The sequence below is a fragment of the Spea bombifrons genome, chromosome 1, assembly GCF_027358695.1.
Source record: "Spea bombifrons isolate aSpeBom1 chromosome 1, aSpeBom1.2.pri, whole genome shotgun sequence".
Classification (NCBI taxonomy): domain Eukaryota; kingdom Metazoa; phylum Chordata; class Amphibia; order Anura; family Pelobatidae; genus Spea; species Spea bombifrons.
This window is the reverse complement of record NC_071087.1, coordinates 51,338,973-51,361,073: the sequence shown is the minus strand read 5'-3', so window position 1 is coordinate 51,361,073 and position 22,101 is coordinate 51,338,973. Positions and strand designations below refer to the sequence as shown.

The 22,101-nt window shown below is 35.2% G+C and overlaps 1 protein-coding gene across 1 annotated transcript in view; it reads left to right on the top strand.

The window, feature by feature from the left end:
- The window catches only part of GRID2 (glutamate ionotropic receptor delta type subunit 2), a 418,284-nt gene that overhangs the window by 258,202 nt on the left and 137,981 nt on the right, over positions 1–22,101 (top strand). The window contains exons 5-7 of the mRNA XM_053461590.1: positions 3,280–3,333; positions 10,907–11,080; positions 20,600–20,761. Coding sequence (XP_053317565.1) covers positions 3,280–3,333; positions 10,907–11,080; positions 20,600–20,761 — 390 coding nt within the window. The remainder of the gene's footprint in view (positions 1–3,279; positions 3,334–10,906; positions 11,081–20,599; positions 20,762–22,101) is intronic.

Below are 22,101 nucleotides of genomic sequence, written 5' to 3'. Positions count from 1 at the left end.
TGACCTACATGAAAAGAATAGCTCATATTAAGGATAATGGCATTATACTCCTAAGCAAGAACAAATGTGTAACGAGAGATTTTCCTTATGCTTGAGAAACGACGGCGAAGAGTTAAATCCTCACTTCATAAATTTGCACAGAGAATTAAACAACTCTGCAAATTAAAGTTTACTTAGTTAAAATAATTGTAATAAACTCCCTAACGGCAATGTTGTTAATTAATGGTCCGAGCAGATACTCAAAGTATTAAAAATGACTTTTTAGCACTAACAGCTTTGCTTTTGCTACTGCATCCTAATATGTCAATATGTGACAAATATTTGATGAAGAAAGATTACCTACCACAGAATTTGGAAGTCTAATCACTGCTGCCAGATAGTAGGAAACATCTGTAACAATCTTTTTTTTTCCGGAAGACTGTATATTTGTTTGCATTAGCAAGAGAGACGGATACGCACAATAATTCATTTATCCTAATTACTGCTAATCAATAACGATCATCAGGATATCTCAAACAGAATACCGGAGATGTGATTACTTGTCAGCTCCTACCGAGCAAAGGCATTCTGGAGAGACAGTAAACTCCTACAGTTACTAATGTTATGCCTACAGAGACTTTCCATGCGTTCAGTGCTTAAAATAAATAGTTATATTGTGTATCCTCAAGGGTAATTACAACATATGGATATTAACAGGGAATGCCAACTGGGTATAATTAAAGCAGCAACCCAATAAATAACATAAATGAATATATATATATATATATATATATATATATATATATATATATATATATATAAAAATAAATATTATATATATATATCCCATGGTGCATGAATTGTCAAAGTGATTGACAATTGTCCTCGGATCATACCTTGAGAAATGGAATTATCTATTAACCTACAATCCCGAGAAAACGTATGTTTAAACCATGGAAGACGTGTGTTATATAAATGGGACTTGGAGGCACACAGTCTGCTTTAACAAGCCTATGTCTTATGAGGACATTTTAAACCTTTTTTTTTTTTTTTTCTTCTTCCCAACATAGCAGCATCCAACAATTTTCCAGAGAAAAATGATAGAGACAGGTTGTTCACTTAAACACTCATTTGCGGATCTGTTCTGCACAGAAAGAAAAATGCATTGCTTTTAATACAATCCTGGTTCTGTAATGAAATCATTACAGTGTTGTGGAGGACTGAGATATCTTAATGGAAAATACTTTATTAAGTGGATTTAAACCATGCATTCTCTCCGTGTGTGATGTCAAAATGCTAAGTTCAGTAGTGCAGACACATTCAAAGGTGGGAATCCGTGTACAATCAGTTTACAGGGCTTAGAACTGATGTCTCTCACATTTTAGTTTTCATATCTTGCCATCTTGGACTCTGCAAAAAAAGTCTAATTTCCATAAACCACAATAGAAATTATGTAATTTTTAGATTTAATGCAGCCCACTATATTTTTAAAAGGCTTGCCACAGTGTTAACCCCTTAAGGACAATGGGCGGTCCCTAAACCCATTGGAAACAATGCATCTTAACCCCTTAATGACAATGCACTTTGTCATTGAGGGGTTAAACAAGTTTGATTTTAAACTCAACAAGCGGATTTGCAAATGCTAAATGCACGGTATGGCTTCCTTCTTTCAATAACTACACACGCCCAGCATAAAGGTTTGTATATTTGTATATTTCACCTGTGAAATGTGTGGAAAAAAAATCAAAACCGGTGTTGTCAAATTTTAACTTTCGCATATGCTAAACAGTTTATGAACCCATGAAGCCAAATCACAAGCTCAAGAGTTTATTATCGTTTGCAAAAATGAAATTGGCTGTTATAGACAGAAAATATATTTAGCATTTATGTCTTGACGTCTTGGCACTTGTTCCAAATGAAATATAGACCGGCTTGCTTGTTTTGAGTTACTCAGCCTTGTAACTTGGATAGTTCTTAATCCAACATCTTTCAAAATTTAACATAAATGCCTTGTTATCGCTGCATAATAAGATTTGTTATGAATACATATTATACTGTTTTACTTACTAATGAATTCTGCATTTAGGATTACAAAATGTATCCAAGTGTTTTAGTAATAATGTGGCTGTTCTATCATAAACAAAAAGTATTTCCAAAAATAATGTGTTTATGTATTTTATAGATTCAACATTCTATATCTCTTCCCTTAATCTAGTTTAATATTTATGGCTGGTTGAATTGCTGCCATGGTAACATTTAATTGGTGTCATTTTTGAACTTCTAAGTTAGCTTCGATATTTTGTTCAAATTTTCTAAAAAGTCAAGGAAATTTGTAAATGTTAATATATTTAAATATATTTAATATATATTTTAATAATTTAAATTAATATTTTAAAATATATGTTTAGGATTTTTGAAATGTTAATATATTTAAATATGTTTTTTTAATGATTTCAATATATTTTAAAATGTATGTTTAGGAATATTTCAATCTATTTTACTAACATACTGACACGGAACATTTAATTAGCCTTCAGGTTACAGAAAAATCTTTCAGTCTTGTAAGGTACTTCAGAAGCTAGGAGCATAAAATAGCATACTTCCAAACTCATAGCATGGCTAAAAGGAGCCTTGATAGTTTAACCCCTTTATGACAAAGCCCGTACATGTACGGGCTCAAAATGCATTGTTTTCAATGGGTTTAGGGAGTGCCCATTGTCCTTAAGGGGTTAAAATCCAATGGTTATTAGACGATAACAAGCATCAACACATTTGGTAGAAAGTTAAACAAACAAATGGGTGAGGATTTTGAAAAACTAAGCACCAGTTTTTTGTATGTTCCTTTTGGCTTCATTAATAATTTACCTTCACTAGAACTACTTTAAATACATTGAAAACTAAAAGAATGTGATGGTAAGACCTTGGCTGATGGCCACTTTGACCATTGTAGAAGATTGAAGAAGAGCTGCATGAAATTATCCATCCCTGGTAAAAGTACTAAAATAATATGTAATGTATTGTGAAATAGCATGTTTATAAATGTGCCATATTAAGTAATTATTGAGATGCTTAATATCTTATTTTCTATTGAATGAAACAGTGTCTTTTCTGGTTTGGCAAATACATGTCCAATTAATAAATAAATACTTAAAAAAAAAAAATAAAATCACATTTAAGGTTACATGTATTCTTCTTGATGGCTAACTTGAAAGTCCAGCCCCGTCCTTACAAGTTTTGTGTCTGATTTAATACACCGCTTGTTCTGTGTCTGCTGACTCACACTGATTGTTTCCTTTGCAGGTCGTGGAGACTAATTTGGTTGCCTTTGACTGTCACTGGATCATTATAAATGAGGTAATTGGCATCCTAATGTTATTGTAAGATGATGATCCTATTTGCATAAAGACAGGGCATATTCAAATTGATTTTGACTTTGCCAGGCAAGTTGTATTGCTAGTTTAGTTATTGTGACAGAGAAGTTGACCAATAAATAAAATTGAAATACTTCAAAACCTCTTTCTGCATTAAAATGATATTAGAAAACCTTCCCACCTGGGAAGAATTGCGAAGAGCCTGAAAGGAGGCATTATTTTTGTCATAAGTGACTTAGTTATTCCTTTTATTTTTACAGAATCATTGAGATTTTAAAGAGACTTTTGTTTTGCAGAAACATATCTTTTACGCTTTTTAGCATGAACATGAAATGCCATATACATGCCCTGGAATTTATTAAAAATCAGTAATTAAAGATGACCATAAAAAAGGCTAATGCTAATCTGTACGTTTTTTTTTTCTTTTTATTATCATATGTATAGCTCTTTATAATAACCATTTTGGTGGTTAAAGTTGTATTTTTTATTTGCACCAGGTTTTTATTCAATATATGAATTCAACTTTTTACAATACACAAATGCATATATTTCCACACAGTGTTTTCATGTTAATAAAAGATAATACAGTATAGCTGCCATTTTCACCCTTAAAACTAAGAAAGACACAATAGAAATTCATTGCTTCATCTCAAAAACCTATCTTGCCTATACTAACACTATTCAAGCACGTAGTATCATCATCTCCATGTATTATATGTTATTAACCATGTGCTCATGGGGTGGGACAATATTATTAATAGTTTATTCCTACCCTCTTCTGCACTCGAACTGAACACACAATGCACATTATGCTTAAAGTACTCATCTTCCTCTGGGGCTTCCAATTTTAGACTGTATCTATTAAAAGTTAATGTTTCTTAGAATTGTTTACTCTTCTCAAGTAAAGTCTAGTGCTTAGTGACTTTGGGATTTAATTCCATGATTAGGTACCAATCAATAGTGCTCAGTTAATTTAACACATGTAAACTGCATATAAACTTGCCAGTTGGAAGGCCTATTCACTAAACAGGGAGTGCATCCAAGTTGGAGTGAAAGGCAAGCTGTTGCCAAATCACGTTTGCACTTGCACTCTCATATAGCGCACTTGCACTCTCAAGTTAACACTTGACTCTCATATAACTGGACTGCTGGAAAGCTGAGTTCATGAAAGATGGAAAAGCAAACTTAGAATTTATTAAACCACAAGTTGCATCTGTGAGTTGGAATTTACTTTCAACTCATAAATGTAATTTTGCAAGCTTAGGAGGGTGTGAGTTTCTGCCTCCCCCAGCAGAAAAGGGAAATAAATTGAAAAACATGTAATGGGGTCCCATGGAACCACTGGGGGCTGATGATTGCTGGCCCTCCCATGCTGTGTGATAAGGGGTAATTAAATAATTAACACGGCATGAATAGTAATATAGAGACAGCATGAGGCGAGTCAAGAATATTAAGCAAACAAGATAGAGGTTTCGATGAGAGGCTTCTATAGTCATTAGTATTTCCATGGACATTCTGCTTAACACAAGCTATTCGGTTAGCCAGAATTAGAGAAAGCCTCTCAGAAAACCATACTCTACTTTATATAATGCTTAAAGTTCCTGTATCCTACCCCAGTGCTCTTCTCATAGGTATGAGAGGGTTAAAGTGTCTTTAGATTCTCCAGGTAGGGTCAGATGAAATCTGATGCACTCCTTTGGTGCCAGGAGGGTGGACAGTAACTTTCACTATCCGGCTCCTTAGGACTTAGAAGAAAACACATTTAACACTTTTCATGGCATCCATCAATGATCATGGAAGCCTTCTGACCAAGGAAAGAGACCACTCCAAAATAAAAACAGTAATCCCCAAAACAAAGGAAAAAATACAATCCTCTCTTTACCCAATGGTAGTGGATTCTCAAATGGATGTTGTTTGAGTGGGCGCATTTGTATATGAGCGCCCATCAGTATACTCTATTGGTTAGATAATGCATTGTATGCATCCTTGTCATTCGAGTTGCATGCGCTCAACTGCAACTTGCAAAATTTCAAATTTAATTTTCAGCCCTATATCCAGTTAGTAAAATAACACCCTTCAAAAACATTTTGCATGAGAAAAAAACAATAATATTGAAACAATAAGCAGAGCTTTGTTTATAATACTTTGTATGCTGCTTTCATTTAAAATCAGTTATAAAGAATATAATATTATGAACGCTGAAATTGTTGATCTAATATTTTCTTGAAAGTGAAGTGTTATTGAAATATTTTCAAGCTCCTTTTGGAACATATTGGCTCAGCTGTGTAGTGAGTGGAAACAGTTGGATGTTTTTGGCATCAGCTTTATAGGCTGAAAATACTTAAAAATTTAGGAATGCAACACCCTCAGGGACAACAACAATTGTGCAAGCATTTCTTAGGAATGTACGATTTAATGACAATATTAACCCCTTAAGGACAATGGGCGGTCCCTAAACCCATGGAAAACAATGCATTTTGAGCCCGTACATGTACGGGCTTTGTCATTTATGGGTTAAAAAAAAAAATTAGATTACAATACAAATACAAATAGCAACAAATACCTTTACAACTTTTATAGCATCATGCATAGGTTGGGTGTACATAGGATATGAGTTTGTTTTTAAAGAATAAGTAATAAATGCTTATTTCTTCAAGATGTTTTTGCACCCTCTCAGCCTTCCACTAACTCCCTCCCTCCCTTTTTTCCATAATCACAACCCCACCTTTCTTTCTAGCTGCTCACACAGTGAGCAAGCAACCTCACTTCCACCACTGGGTCATGTCGCATTACATGGCCCCTCTGAAGTCCTGCCTCTCCGGTACGGTAGAAAAATTCCCTTTCTGAAGAATTTTTGGACTGGTCCAGGGATCTGTCCCTGGAAATATTTCAGTTTATATGTGGTGTGGATTAAAAAAATGTATGCAAAAAAAAAAAAATCAAATAAATATAGTTTTATATTACTCATCTGCCTCACCCAGAAGCTGATCACAGACACAGGATATGACCTGATGATATTCAATCAATCAACACAACAATATAACTATTACCTATCAACTTTAGACAGGTGTGGGCAGAAGATGCCAGAGAAGATAGGAATTTCATTTCTAATCACAGAGAGATTTAGATTCTGGTTCCCTGGAGCCTTCTCTCTTTGGGGGAAGTGAGTTCACAAGGGGCAAAGCTATGCATTGAAGCTAGCATTGCCCCCCGTGTTAAGAGCTCTGCAGTTGTTGCACAGTGAAATTTTGTGCATTTAGAAATATAGATAAATTCTTCATAAGGACCATATGGTGCTTCCAGATGAATTCACTTCTGTCTGGTTATGTAAACATAATGTTGTTTATGTTAAATGTTCACAGCTAGAAGCTTCACATAAATTATATGACTGCCTTCTTCATGATATTAGCCTTCGTCTTATGTCACTGCATTAAGGAGGACTTCTCCAACCTTGTCACTGTTACACAGAATTACACGTAATCACTACGGCACAAACTACAAACAGAGACAGGACAAACACATCTCCAAATAGCTTCCGTCTTAAGACAACGGTAGCTCATTAAGAAGTGTCACGATATAAAAAGTATTGAGTTCTGTCATAGATCAATAAAGCGTCTAAATACCTTGTCTAGACTGTGGATAGTGCTCAATTTAAGTACTTCCTGGTAACAGTATTTACGATCACCATTAACCATATGACTTAGACAAGTATTAAAGTCTGCAGAGTGCTACTTGGCACCCTCTTAATGTTTGGTTAAATTTCCCTGTTATACATAACTGCGCCCTATTTGTAGCAAGCAAACAGAAACATATAGTTTTTGTAACCATGCCACGTTATATAGAATAGTGCAAAACTTTCAGTGCTACTCTAATACTTTTTCTGACAAGTCTAGTTGAAAACCCATATGTTTTCCCAAAGGTGGAGGTTTTGTGTCTTAATCAAGCCGCCGTTTACTTCACTGGCTGCTCATGGATGTTAAGCTTACATAATGTTAGTGTCAGCTGTGATAAGAGTGTGCGTAGGCACCATAAAATGCACACTGGGTATCAAAAGCGATTGAAATGCAGAACAGGTGCTTAATTTGCAACATTAAGTATACCTGTTAACTTTCTAAATGAGATGAACCTGAGACTCTTCACGTATTAACCCTCAGAGTCTATCACAAAGATTCTGTAGTGATTAGCTGATGGTGGTGAACAAATAGTTCTAATACTGTCCCTTAAAAGTATCCCGTATACAAGCATGGATTTCAGCAGAGATACTCCTATTTCACTAAATCAGAGTAGAATACTGTATGAAGAAGTCGACTCCAGACTGCGTGACCCTCGGAATCTGGCCATTCACCCTGGAACCTACTCTAACAATAATTATTGTACCTTAAAGGATTTGTCCCAGTTCCTTAATATGCTAATGATGTCCTGTTTCTTCCTTTTCTGAACATCATATTGGCTTTCCTGCATTATCCGAACCATGATAACATGATCTGTGAAGATAAAATGTTCTAAAGGCGGCTGCTTGAGTAAACAGAATGCTGCATGACAGGTTGCCTACAGCAATGCCCTTTCCAAGGATGTGAAAAAAATACAGCAAATCAAGGCTATGGTTTTTAAAGCCAACAAGGGTTCACCAATGTAAATCCAACCAAAATAATAATTCCAGAAAAAAACATATTACTTAGCACATTTATCAATATCACATTCAATGGTAATTCATACAAAAACTCAGCTATTTCTAATTCTCCTTAAACATTGAATTATAGAATATATAGGCCCAGCTCAGCCCTTTACGTTGGACAGACCTGCTAGTGTTGGTCCTTTGTAATGAATAGTGAACTGAGAAAGTTAAACCACAATTGTCCTACACATTCTCCTGCCAATTCTCCATTTAGTGAATCAATCCAATTGAGTGTGTTATCAAATCTGCCCCGCAGGTTTTTATAGGTTGTATTTTCTTTTTTAAAAGCTCTAAGTTTTAGACATTAAAGAGCTGATCATTAAAATGCTCCTGAATAGTCCATGCAAAGTATGTCTGTTGATGATCCTCAAATGTGCATTACCAACAAGATGAAATAGTCTGTAATGAACCTGAAAAGGGATCATGCTCCTCAAAGTTCATAGTTCTTCATTACAGCCATGGGTGATGACTTTCTGAATAAATTAACCAGAATCAAGTGGTGTGTTGTTCATCTACACTGACCTTCTCCTTGAGTGCTGTGATTATAAAAAATGAGTTGTTAGAATAAAATTAACTGTGTTCTTCCTGGCTTCTGACTGTCTTTTTTAAAAAGGTGTTTAGAAATGACCCATATTTTGGCCATAAAAAAAATACTTTTTCCTGTTTTTCTTTTTGGTTAGACTGAGATGGAGCAAGCTAAAAAAGACAGCATTTTATAACGAGAAAAACCATTATCTATGGTACATTAAGGATTAATCGAGCAGAAATGCAGGATATTACACTGGACACAGTAGATGCCAGGTGTTATTTTGTTTGTAGAAAATCTATATTTAATACGCAGCATAAATGACAAATGAAAGGAAGAAATAATGTTCTTTGAGGAAAAGATTAAAGAGGTTTAGTGCAGTCAAACGAACAGATAAAACTCTTAATAAAAAATCTCAGCCTTTCTGATATCAAAGAATTGTGGCCTTTAATGTGCACCATTGTCCATCAACAGCCTTTAAGAATTTGGTCTAACAGGGTTTATAGGTTTGTACTCTAGACAGAGTTCGTTAAATGTGACTACCTAGAACAGGAAATGTTTTCAGAGGTAAGCCTTTGGCCTTTTTTTTTTGGCCCACTGAGCTTGGAGTTGAAATACATTTATTTACAGCATAGATACAGTTGCATTTAGTGCGTTATTAGCATAATTATTTATTGTTATATTTTTATCATTTGTTCTAAATTACTCAATTAAACGTATAGGATTAGGTGTCCCTTAGAGATTTGATTGCTCAATATAAGTCAAGATCATTTTTAAAGTTGGCTGCAGAAACAAAATCCTGTGGGGTTTTTTTTCCAATAAAGTAGACTTTTGCAGAGGAATTGACCAGATATTTGCACATCTAGCTCCCTGACTTTGCTATTCATTAAAAACAGCCAATGCCAGTGGGCTATTTCTGCAGGAATAGCTGACCCTATAAAATGCATTTATTCCTTTTTGGGTGGTCCCTCCTCAAAGATTCATATAACTCAAAATAATTGCTAAAATGTAAATTTGTGCAAATCTGAATGCACAATTCTATTGAACCTACACATTTCTAAACTGAGATTTTGCTTGTCATTTATTCATTTGTTTTTCTTCATTATTATGTTATTACAGTCCATTAAGTTAAGTCTTTTTTTCACTAAGAATGACAGGCAAGGAAGAAGTAATCTGATTTGTTGAACATTGATATCTTGTTTCCTTTGCCCATTTTGTGGCATCAAAACAACAATGTTGCTCTAGTAGGATATTTTGGCTTAGGCTGATGGTACTGTAGGGGCAGCTCCTCTCTAGAAGAAGTGGGGCAGAACCCCAGTGAACCCAGATCTCTCGTGTAACAGGCCCACTTATAATATGGAGTTATGTGCTTTACTGGCATAGCCTTTATAGTATGCTTTATCCCTACTGCTTATCGGTAAGAGGCCGAGTGCTGGGTTATAATGTCATATTCTGAAGCACAGAAGTAAGTGGAGGCCGGGATGCTGCCATGGGTCAAGTCTAGGGTAGCCCCCAACCAAAATATGTTTAAGTGGTTTGACTTTGAAGCCATCGATGGAATAGCTTTTTAAACATTATTTCTATTTGTCAGTTCAGTATGCTAGCAACCCAGTACCGACAGGTGCGACCACAGTGCATAAAACGCTCACTGTGCCTGAGAGAACAGTGCTGCTACCATTTGTATTTCTTAGAAAATCAATATAATTCACAATGGCATTCACAACATGGTTGGCCCCAAGACGCCAATGAATCGAACATGCATACAGGGTTTCAAGTTCATTACTCAATAGAAAACCAGAACAGATGTACTCTAGTGAGATTGAGATGCATTTTTTTTAATGATAAACGGTAACTTTTTATTTGTTTTACGTAAAAAGATATTTAATAAAGTGATGCATGTTAAACCATTTAATTTCATTACTACATCCCTGAACATATCTATGCCTGCATACTGTGTTCTGTAATTATTTTACTTTATAAATCCTTTTCATTGTGTGTTTAAATTGGTTTGTAAATATGATACTGTGAATTGTAATTTATGGAAATCTATAGTTTGGGGCTTTTTTCATTAGATAGCTGTATGGTTTTAAATCATTGTTGCTTCTATTATGTAGTATCATTACACTTAAAACTAAAAGAGAGGTGTTAGCTTCTCTCAGGGAAAATCTCAAGAGGTTCTTTAAAATCTTTATATAAATAATAAGGAACTCTTAGAGAAAGTAAAACGACAAGTTTTACTTGTTATGGACTTATGATGAATGACTTAATCACAGAAATGTAATAACTGGAGATTAACTCTGTTTTTGGTTCTGTGTTTTTTTTTATATATATATATTTTCCTTTTCTAAATAACAGGAGATAAACGATCTGGATGTGCAGGAACTTGTCAGAAGGTCAATTGGAAGGTTAACAATTATTCGGCAAACCTTTCCTGTCCCTCAGAATGTGAGCCAGCGCTGTTACCGTGGTAACCACAGAATTTCTACATCAATCTGTGACCCAAAGGACCCGTTTTCCCAGAACATGGAGGTATAAGGTTTAACTAGATCGTTCAGCGACACATTTGCATTGTAGAGTTTTTGATTGGCATGAAAAATGTTTTTTCTCATACAGAGTAGAAAAACTAAAAGTTAAGATATTGTTTTATATAAATTACGTTAACACTAAAAACACTATAAAAATAAAATGTTTCGATGTATTTAATGAAACCAGCCGCTGAACAAAGTGCGGGACTCAAGGGAGTATTGAGTAGTTCACATCTACAGTAGGTAGCTATAGAATAGGGGCATATCATTTTTGTTCAAATGATAATATTTATACTGTTACCATATGCTGTGACATACAGTTATCAGACATGATTGTCAATCAAAGCCTCTTCAAAATCTCTGCACAAGCTGATGGATGAGACAAGAATGAAGCCCTTTAGATGTGTTGAAAAGAGGGTATCTTATAAGCAGCAGAATATAAGAAGATCATGGTTGATGAAAAGCAATGGGCAAACCTTTTGACCTGTTTACTACATTTTTTCACAAATAATAGCAGCATGTGCTCTTGAGCAGCCTCATAATAATATATTATAAATGCAAAGTGTGATGTGAATTTCTATTGAACATGCATTTTGGAAATCCAGTTCCACCTTCTTACAATCATCTTTAGTCAGAAATATGTATAAATTAACTATGATATAATTATATGTGGGGAAAGGATGGGACTACAAGTGTTTTACGTGTTACCACTTATCCATCAACAGATACATATAAACACACATACATTAATGTAATATATGTATTCATATATCTATCAATGGCTTATTTGTCTGTCTCACTCTAATAACTTACACTTAGGCTGATAATAGATACAGTAATACACTTATACTACATGCATTGGTATATGTACCATTTGGCTTATTCTCTTTATACTTATTTCCCTCTGTATATTCCACAGAATATGAGTTTCATCACATGAAGCTCAGCTTCACTCAAAATCAATAGAATTTACTAAAACACAATACCAGAATATCCAAGAACCCAAAGCATTTATTTTATGTTACACATTTTCCACAATACAACATGTTAGATTAAACCCCCAACATAACAACAACACATGTAAATACATATGTAAAATTGTAAATAATACATAAGCAATTTTCCAAAGTATAACAATCTCTAGACGTTCTATTTATTGGCATCGTGAATAAAACTAATATCTGAACATACAATCCTGCTATATGGGTACAGCCACTGGCCTGGGCTGCCTTCTTTACACCTCTGCATATGGCAGCAAAACTTTTTAGGCTGTAGAACACAATTTAGTCTGCATGTTAATTCCATGTAAAAGTTGCCAGTTTCTCAACATTGTCCCATCTTTCCTCCCTCAACACATTAATAAGGTTTTGGTAGCAGTATAAACTGCTTTGTGTGCCCACTATGTAGGAGGTGAGAGTAGGTTCTCACCCTATTGAGAGTGTGCCTTGACGTGGCGGTGAGCTTAATTATGCTTTGGCCAATTCATATAACCAAAACCTCTCATTTATATTAGGTTTATATATTTGTTGCCAACTTTATTAGGGTGAGAAGTGCAGACAGTATTTTGTTTTTTGTATACATGCTTCCTACCTAGCATAAAAGGCTGGCTTCTGATGCAGTAGCCCCATTCCCCACCCTTGACCCTCATAAATACCCAAACTAACTAAATAAACACTTATGTTTGTGAATAAAATACAGTACAACAAAAGTGGCACACATCTATGTGGAGAATATAAAATATACTTCCCACTTCTAAAAAGATTTCTGCAAATGTCTTTACACAATCTCTGCTTAGAGGAACGTTGTTCACAGAGTCTTTCCTTAGCAAAGTCACACCATGATTCAATTGTGCAAGGTGCAAGGAATCTTTTCTCAACAAATAATTGTGTTTAAAATATGAAATATATAATCTGTGATACAGTGTAAATTTATCATATATATAGTAAAACTATCACAGCCTTATCATAAGTAAATTCATTTACAGAAGACATACAGTACTATACAAAAGTTTGGGAAGCAAATATGTAAAGTAAGAATGTATTAAAAAATGTTAATAGTTTATTATTATCATGATGCAAAGTAAGTGAACAGAAGAAAAATCTAAATGAAATCACTATGTTGTTTTCAAAACAGTATTAATTCTTCTGGGTACACTTGCTCCTACTAGATACTAGGTACTAGATTTTGTAGGCATATACTGTAGTTAGGTGTATGATTAAACCCCACGTGTGCTAATGATCATCAATTTAATATGTAGGTTGAAAAACAATCATTAACTGAAACAGAAACAGCTGTGTAGGAGGAATAAAACTGGGTGAGGAACAGCCCAACTCGCTAACAGGTTTAATGTCAAAAGTCATAGACCATGGCAAGACTGAGCACAGCAGCAAGATACAAGGTAATTATACTGCATCAGCAAGATCTCTCCCAGGCAGACATGGGTTTTCTGTCAAATCTCTTTTAAAGAGGCAAAAGCAAACAGGAAATGGTGAGGCCCGTAGACGCAGTGGTCAGCCAAGCAAACTTAGTGTATCAGGTAAAAGACACATCATGTTTACTTCCTTTCATAATCGGAAGATGTTCAGCAGTTCCATAAGCTCAGCATTGGCAGAAAAAAGTGGGACCCTGGTACACCCATCTATAATCCTGAGAAGTCTGGTCAGATGTGGTCTTCATGGAAGACTAGCTGCCAAAAAAGCCATACCTTTGACGTGGAAATAAAGCAAAACGACTCAATTATTCACAAAACACAGAAGCTGGGGTGCTCCAAAATGGCAGGTTCTTTGGACTGATGAGTAAAAATCATGGTTTCCTTCAAAGAAAGTTGGGGTCAGAATTGATGGTCTCATCACTACTGTTAGGTACAAGCAAATACTTGTACATCATGCAATACCATCATGCAGCATGACAACATCCCCAAACAGCCAAAGTCATTAAGAACTACCTTCAGTGTAAAAACGAACAAGGAGTCCTGATGTGAGGTTATGCCCTGATCTTATCATCATCGAGACTGTTGAGATCTGTCTGTAGTTAGTTCTCCAAGATGTCTGGAACAGTCTTCCTTAAAAAAAACTGTGCAAGTGTACTAGAAGTATTGAAGATGTTTTGAAGGCAGGTAGTCACGTTGATTTGATTTAGATTTTTCTTCTGTTCACTCACTTTACATTTTCTCAAATTAGAAAAATAAACTATTACCATTTGCACAGTAATATATATCTATATATATATATATATATATATATGTGTGTGTGTGTGTGTGTGAGCAGACTAATCATGTGGAGGCTCAGATCTGTGCCTCAATGTGGCAGAGTTTGTATTATCATCATCAATCTAATGTATATGATTCTCTTAAAACTGATGTGCATCTAATGTATATTATTTTTATTTATAAACACAATTATGTGGGTTATATAAGTATAGAAGTGTAAAATATTCTATTCCATGGACATCTATATACATGAAATTCCAGTAGCTTAGTTTTGCAGCTTAATAAATATTTTTAAGATATATATATATATATATATATATATATATATATATATATATATATATTTATATATAACAAAGCACATAGAATACTTACAGAAAAAAAAAAGTTGAGTCATAGTCAAGCATCTTTGAAACATTTCTTTGCTATTAAAATAATGTAAAGTATTGCATGTTACTCATCTATAGTTATAAAAAATATGGTGGGAATGTTATTAATTAGTGATTAATATTAGCTACTGCAACAATGTAGGCATACACAGTATAAAGCAGAAATTCTTTGCTGTGACCCTCGGAATACAGTGGGCCACGTCTAAAGTATTAGACATAGCTGGGATAATCAAGCTCTTTTATAGTTTGTTCGAGTCATAGCAAGAATTGAGGCTGTGCATGCTGATTGTGGCCCCATATTGTAATCTAAATGTAATGGTGCAACTATGGTGGCCCCCAACTTGATGCTTTACATAAGTCCACATGACATCTTACTTTAGCTGTAAAGAAAGCAGGACAATATTATATAAGGTTATTTTTTATACATATATTTCTATATATATATATTGAGAAAGCAAGCTTTCAATGTCTATATACTTTTCACTTAATGAATTTCCACTATTTGAATGTCTTTCCCTATCGTACCTTTTCCTATTATACATCTATAATAGGATAATGCGATAATGCGATAGCAGACTGACAGCCTAGGGCTAATCCCTTATGCCTAACATCTCTAATATTGCAAACTGTTAAAAGCAACAGGCAACACGGATCCCAATGTTAAAATGAAATGTTGTAACTACTATATAATCATTGCCTATGAAATTCACAGAAGCGCCAGTTGCGAAACATTCTAAACCAAATCTGGAAAACTGTCAACATTCAAAAATGTATAAGCAGACATGCAGTAAACTAGTAAATGTTTTAGGAGTGCAAATGGTCCTGGTATTAAACATCACAACATTACTATTCTACTTGGTATCATTTTCAAATATTTAAACCATTCCAAGGATTTGTAAAAAAAATATATAAAAATTGCAATTTAATATTTTATAAATACTGTATGTAGTTGAGATTCTGGAAAGTTACACGAACAATCTAAATATACATTACAGGCCAACTCAACCATTTTTCCAAGAGAAAGGTAGAGCTCTATTTACTAAAACAACTAGTGGGCAGTTGAGGTTAAGGTTTATTGTGACTAATCACACTCATGCCAGGCCACATGCTCTCTCCATTTAACACTTGCAAGTCTGCTCATATATTCGGTAACATACCAGTTAATTTCTAGTAAAGTGTGCACGTTGCATGTCCTTATACATTATCACCTTGCAAATGTACATCAATTTTTTTATAAAGAACCAGTAAATTAACAAATCTAAATTTGGATAATACATTGAGTCTAACTATACAAACATCACCCTCTATCCCATGTCCAGTGAGATAAGGAGGCATAGCATCCATTGTATGCCTCCCTATATACCCCCATACCCAGTAGGATGGAGGTTAAAGTATATTTAACACCCTTTTTTGTAAAATATCTTTATCATAACAGAGTACATATTACAAGAAACCATAAGATTTGCAAGGATTTACATAATTATTCATTTTCAACTACATCAATCACAAGAGTTAAAAGTTGTAGTCTACTAAAAATCAGTGTTTAATATTTAATACCTATTCAAAATGTATAACATGTCCTCTTACTGTATAATATATGACAGTAATGTAATCATACAACATTCACTTATTAATCGTATATTCCATTAACAAATTCAACTGAGCAGAATTAACATCACGAGAACCAGTATAAGCCTACACATCATTTCATTTGTCACTAAGTCTTCTGCCATACATTATATTTATTTTTTGGGGTCTTTGCTCTAAAACGTGACTTGGAACAATAGCACTGAAATACAAAGTACTCAACCGCTCACTACACATTTACACACTATAGAAGCCATTTCTATGGCAACAACCTATAAGTACCAACAAATATGAATGAGGCAAAGGTTTACCTGATTAAATAATTATTTCTGCAAATGGGCATTCATCAGTAATATGCATCTAATTCTGCACTTACTTAGAAACTGTTGCATTTATCAGGGTATGTGAAATAATACATCTTAATAACTTTAAAATGATCTATTTGCTAAAAAAAGAAGAGATGCTTCTGCCTACCTCCCTCATCATGTGTTCAGTGGAATGAGAGGGGTTAAAATGTAATGTAATCACACAGTTCACTTATGCCCCTTAACCCCTATCCCAGCCCATTTGCATAGGAGTTGGTTTGAGTAAAACTTAAGCCAGCAAAGAGCTGGGATCAGTCCCAAATTCTTCAAACAACAATGTTACGTAAAAGCACTGCTGCTCATTCAATGTGCAAGCTGCTATAAAGAAAGACTGCAGGCAAGTAAAAGGTGTGATGGGTATGAGAGTGAGGTGTGATATGTGAGACAGGTGTGAGAGACAGAGTGGGGTAGGATGGAGTATAAGTGTTTGAGTGTATGTGAGAGGAAGTGTGTGCGTTTGTGTGTTTGTATGTTATAGCAAGTGTGTGTGAGTGAGTTAGTTACTAGGAAGGCAAATGACCAGGGGGTTAAGTATGTCAATAGAATATAATCAAAACAAAAGAAAGACACCCTTCTGATATCCTACATTGAAAATTACTCTCATTTTGCAGTAAGTCTTTTGCAAAACTGGACAATGTAAAATGCTCTGCATCATGTAAAACATTACATCATACAGTGCTGCAAAAAAGTATTTGCCCCTTCCCAATTTCTTTTATTTTTGCATATATTGTCGCACTTACATGTTTTTGTTTATCAAACTAATCTTAATACTAGATAAAGGTAACCCAAATAAACAGAAAATGCAGTTTTTAAATGATTCATGTATAGAAGGAAAAAGCTATCTAACCAATAAACCAAATGTAATTGATAACTGGGTTCAATTTCACTAGACACACCCAGGCATGATTACTGCCAGCCCAGTTGAATCGACTCATCAGTGAAGTCGAACCTGTCTTGTAAAGTAAAGTAGGCTAAAATATCTCAAAAGAGCAGCGCATAAATCCACGAACTACAGACATTGAAGATCAGATTAATTATTGACATCTATCAATCTGCAAAGGATGAGAAAACTATTTTTAAGGCTCTGGGAGTTCAGTAAACCACAGTGAGAGCCAGTATCTACAAATGTAGAAAACTTGTAACAGTAATGAACCTTCCCAGGAGTGGCTGGCCTTTCAAAATGAACCCAAGAACGCATCAACTCATCCTGGATCTCACAAAAAGAACCCAGACTAACATGTACAGAACCGCAGGTCTCACTTACCTCAGTTAAGGTCAGTGTGCCCAATTCCCCAATAGGAAAGAGACTGCAAAAATGGCATCTGTGGAGAGTTTCTAGGCAAAAATCACTACTGACAAAAAAGAACACAAAGGCTCCTCTTACATTTGCCAAAGAAACATCTTGCCGACCCCTAAAAACTTTGGGATAATATTCAGAGGATTGATGAGTCAAAAGTGGATGTCTTTGGAAGACGGATACCATTACATCGAGAGTGAAGCGAAAGCAGTATATCACAATAAGAAGATCGTAACCACAGTCAACATAGCGGTGGTTGTAGTGGGATAAGCTGGGGCTTTTTTTGCTGCTATGACCTGGCAACTTTTCATAAACGATGGAACTATGAATTCTTCTCTCTACCGGAAAATCCTAAATTTATGACCTAAAGTGCAGTTGAGTCTTGTAGCAAGACAATGATTGGAAGCACACAAGTAAATCCACCTCTGAATGGTTCACAAGAAACAAAATGGAGCTTTTGGGGTGGCCTAGTCAAAGTCGTGACTTCAATCCGATTGAGATGTTGTGGTATCACCTTAAAAATGCGGCTGAATTAAAACAATTCTGTCAAGAAACGTTGATTTCTTCCACAGTGATGTAAAAGACTCATTCCCAATTGTCATGTGATTGCATTTGTTGCGCCCTAAACCTATTAAATGGTTGTGCCACTCTTGGCAGCAAATACTTTTTTTCACATAGTTATATAGGTTTGGATTAACTCTTTACCTTCAAAAATGAAAAAGTGCATTTCATGCTTACTCACATTCTCTTTGTCTAATCATTGGATGACCTGAAACATTTAAATGTGGCAAATAAGCAAAAATGGAAGCAATCAGGAAGGGGGGAAATACTTTTTCGCAATACTGTATGTCATAATGCATTGTATTAAATGGAACAATAAGAGGAAATGCAGCTATACAAGCAGAATCATAAAACTATATCAGGAGAATTGTCTGTGAGTGTCAGAACATTCACCTTTATAACCAACGTCAGCAGAATTTCCACTTTTTTTTTGTAAGTGCTCTGATGTTTGAGAAAGCTTGCATAACAAAATGAAAGGGTCAATTATTCCCAGGTGAACTGCAAATAAAGAGAGATGTAGAGCAGAACAGTTCATAATTAATAGTCTATCTCTTAAACAATGAAAGGTTTAATGAACCCACTTCTTCTTATAGCACAATAAATAGGCTAGCTCATTCCTGGTGAGAGCGGTAAAAGTTATAAATCAGCTAGACATGTTCTGTGGAAAAAAAGAAAAGCGTTCTATTCCTATAAGTGTCATTGAAAAAGTAAATGTGGCCAGGTGCTTTCTCCCATTTATGTATCTAGTGCAAAGAACTTCAACATATCCATAGAACCTAGAGACGGCCTGCTTACAAAACCAATTACAGCGAGGTTATGTAACGTGTATATAAGACGCCGAACCCTATCTGAAGTATTTTAATAAAATCTAAAATAAGCTATTTCTGAGGTGAACGCAAACGGAGATGTATAACTAACCAATAGCAGACCCTAATATAAAATGCCAATGGATAAAACACGTACTATTATGTCATCAGCCACACAGTCTCACAGTTGGTTCTGAAAGATGCCATGTAAATAAATCCCTGACTGCTAATATTCCAGAGGACTATTGTATTCCGTGTTTGAGCAAACTGATAAGTGATGTGGCTTACAGGGGGGCCCAGGCCCCTCATGGAGCTTCCCTGTTCCTACCCTTCTGTGCCTACCTTTCTTGCTTGCCGCACATGCAGCGTTTAGACGCATGCTGGCAGCAGGAACCATGAGGTAAACCTCCAGACGTCACACACATTGTTTTACGTGGCCTGCATCTTAGCCCCTGCTCTACAGACTGTGTCAACTGCTTATCTCCTACGTGTTGGTGTTCTCGTAATTTACTTTTTTTCTATATGCAATGGAAGGGCTGAGCCAATTGATACAGGTCTGCTGATCGTTAAGTGATTGGCATCACGTAAATGGTTAAAATCACAGTAGAATGTAATATTCTATTAGCAAAATAGTGTACTTAAACGTAATTTGGGAACATAGGTCTACCCACTAAAATCAGAAGATTATTATTGTTCTTAATACCAGCGTATGTGCCCTTTATTGAAATGGCATACCTCTTCTCTCTCCACTTTTCTCTCCCTCTTCTCTCTGCTCTTCTCATTCTCTCTCTCACCACTATCCTTTCTCCCTGCCCAATTTTCTCTCTCTCTCTCTCTTTCTCTCTCGATCGAAGGTGGGTCTTCCTTAGAGCCTTAGGCTGAAACATGTAAAATTCCCAAATATGTGCGTGTATATATATATATATATATATATATATGAAACCTTTCATCAAATCCAAGTGTGATAATTTGTTGCAAATAAATCATCTACAACAAATCCAAATGTTATAACCTTTTCGATTTCCTACCAGTTATTGTCTCTATAATAAACTGAATATTTAAAAAGTTTTATTTATATTGATTGATATATCTCGGCAATCAGTAGGAACTGCAGCAATACTCTCCATCATAATTGACAAACCTGGTTGTACTAATTACAAAGAACCAAAAAAAAGGTGCTCAGCCAAGAGAAAACCCTGATTATAAGCAATGGATCCATAAGCAGATAACGCAACTGTTAGGATTTCTGCTTAAACATCTCATTATCCTTTAAACCTTGTGGCTAATGTTCAATATCTAATCCTTTCCAGATCACAAACCTCTACCTATATGATACAGTGCTCTTGCTTGCTAATGCGTTTCATAAAAAACTTGAAGATCGAAAATGGCATAGCATGGCTAGCCTCACCTGCATCAGAAAGAGCTCAAAACCATGGCAAGGAGGTCGATCTATGCTGGAAACTGTCAGAAAGGTACCATTTATTCTCTATTTCATCTTCATTATTTTTCAATGAAAGCAAAAAAAATGATGCCCGCTGAAGAGCCTAATTTTAAATGTGCATTAGTCTTACTAATAACAGCACCTGTCAAAAAGTCCATAAGATTAGTTAAGGTGACAAATTTCCAAAGTTACATTTGTTCGGCAAAGTTTTACTATATTTAGTTAGAAATTCTTTTTACAGAAAGGAAAAATCTAACAAGAGATTATACAGCACATTACACATACAGTGTATATAGAGAATATGCGTGGATAGACAGGTGGATGCAATAAGATGTTATTCATGCTTCACTTATTATGCCCTTAAAAACTATGGAGAGAAAAAATCTACTTTTTGTATTGTATTTTATTCGAGTTTACAAAAGTTGATATTATCATTATTGGTAGAACTAAACAAGCATAATATGTAAATTTTGTTTCCACTCAGTATGACCACGTCTGTTTCTTATTGAAAACTTGCAATTAAAATCTTTGTTTTGGGGTATTCAATAAGTCTTTGTCTATCTACCTGCTCATCATCATGGAATTTTTGCCTCCAGCAAATCATCTAGTTCACTAGGCCTCTGCAATTAGCTAATTATGTGTTCTTGCTATTTTTCTCTTACTGGTTATTTCTTGATTATCTCCCCTGTGATTTATGTGGAAATATAGTAAAAAAGCTAAATTGCATTGTTTGTCTGACACATACAGTGGCAATTAAGTAATTATCGTTTTATGACAGGAAACTAGATTTGCTATAGACAGGGATAATTTGATGTACTTATTTGATTAATATAACATGATCCTCTGTTCCCAGCACCTTTTCTTCTCACAAAAGTAAGTACACCCCTACAATGTAAAGTAGTGAGTGTACAGCCTGTATAACAGTGTAAATTTGCTGTTCCCTCAAAATAACTCAACACACAGCCATTAATGTATAAACCTTGGCAACAAAAGTGAGTACACTCCTAAGTTGAAATGTCCAAATTGGGCCCAAAGTGTCAATATTTTGTATGGCCACCATTAATTTCCAGCACTGCCTTAACCCTCTTGGGCGTGGAGTTCACCAGAGCTTCACGGGTTGCCACTGGAGTCCTCTTCCACTCCTCCATGATGACATCACGGAGCTGGTGAATGTTAGAGACCTTGTGCTCCCCCATCTTCTGTTTGAGGATGGCCCACAGATGCTCAATAGGGTTTATGTCTGGAGACATGCTTGGCCAGTCCATCACCTTTACCCTCAGTTTCTTTAGCAAGGCAGTGGTCGTCTTGGAGGTGTGTTTGGGGTCGTTATCATGTTGGAATATTGTCTGTGGCCCAGTCTCCAAAGGGAGG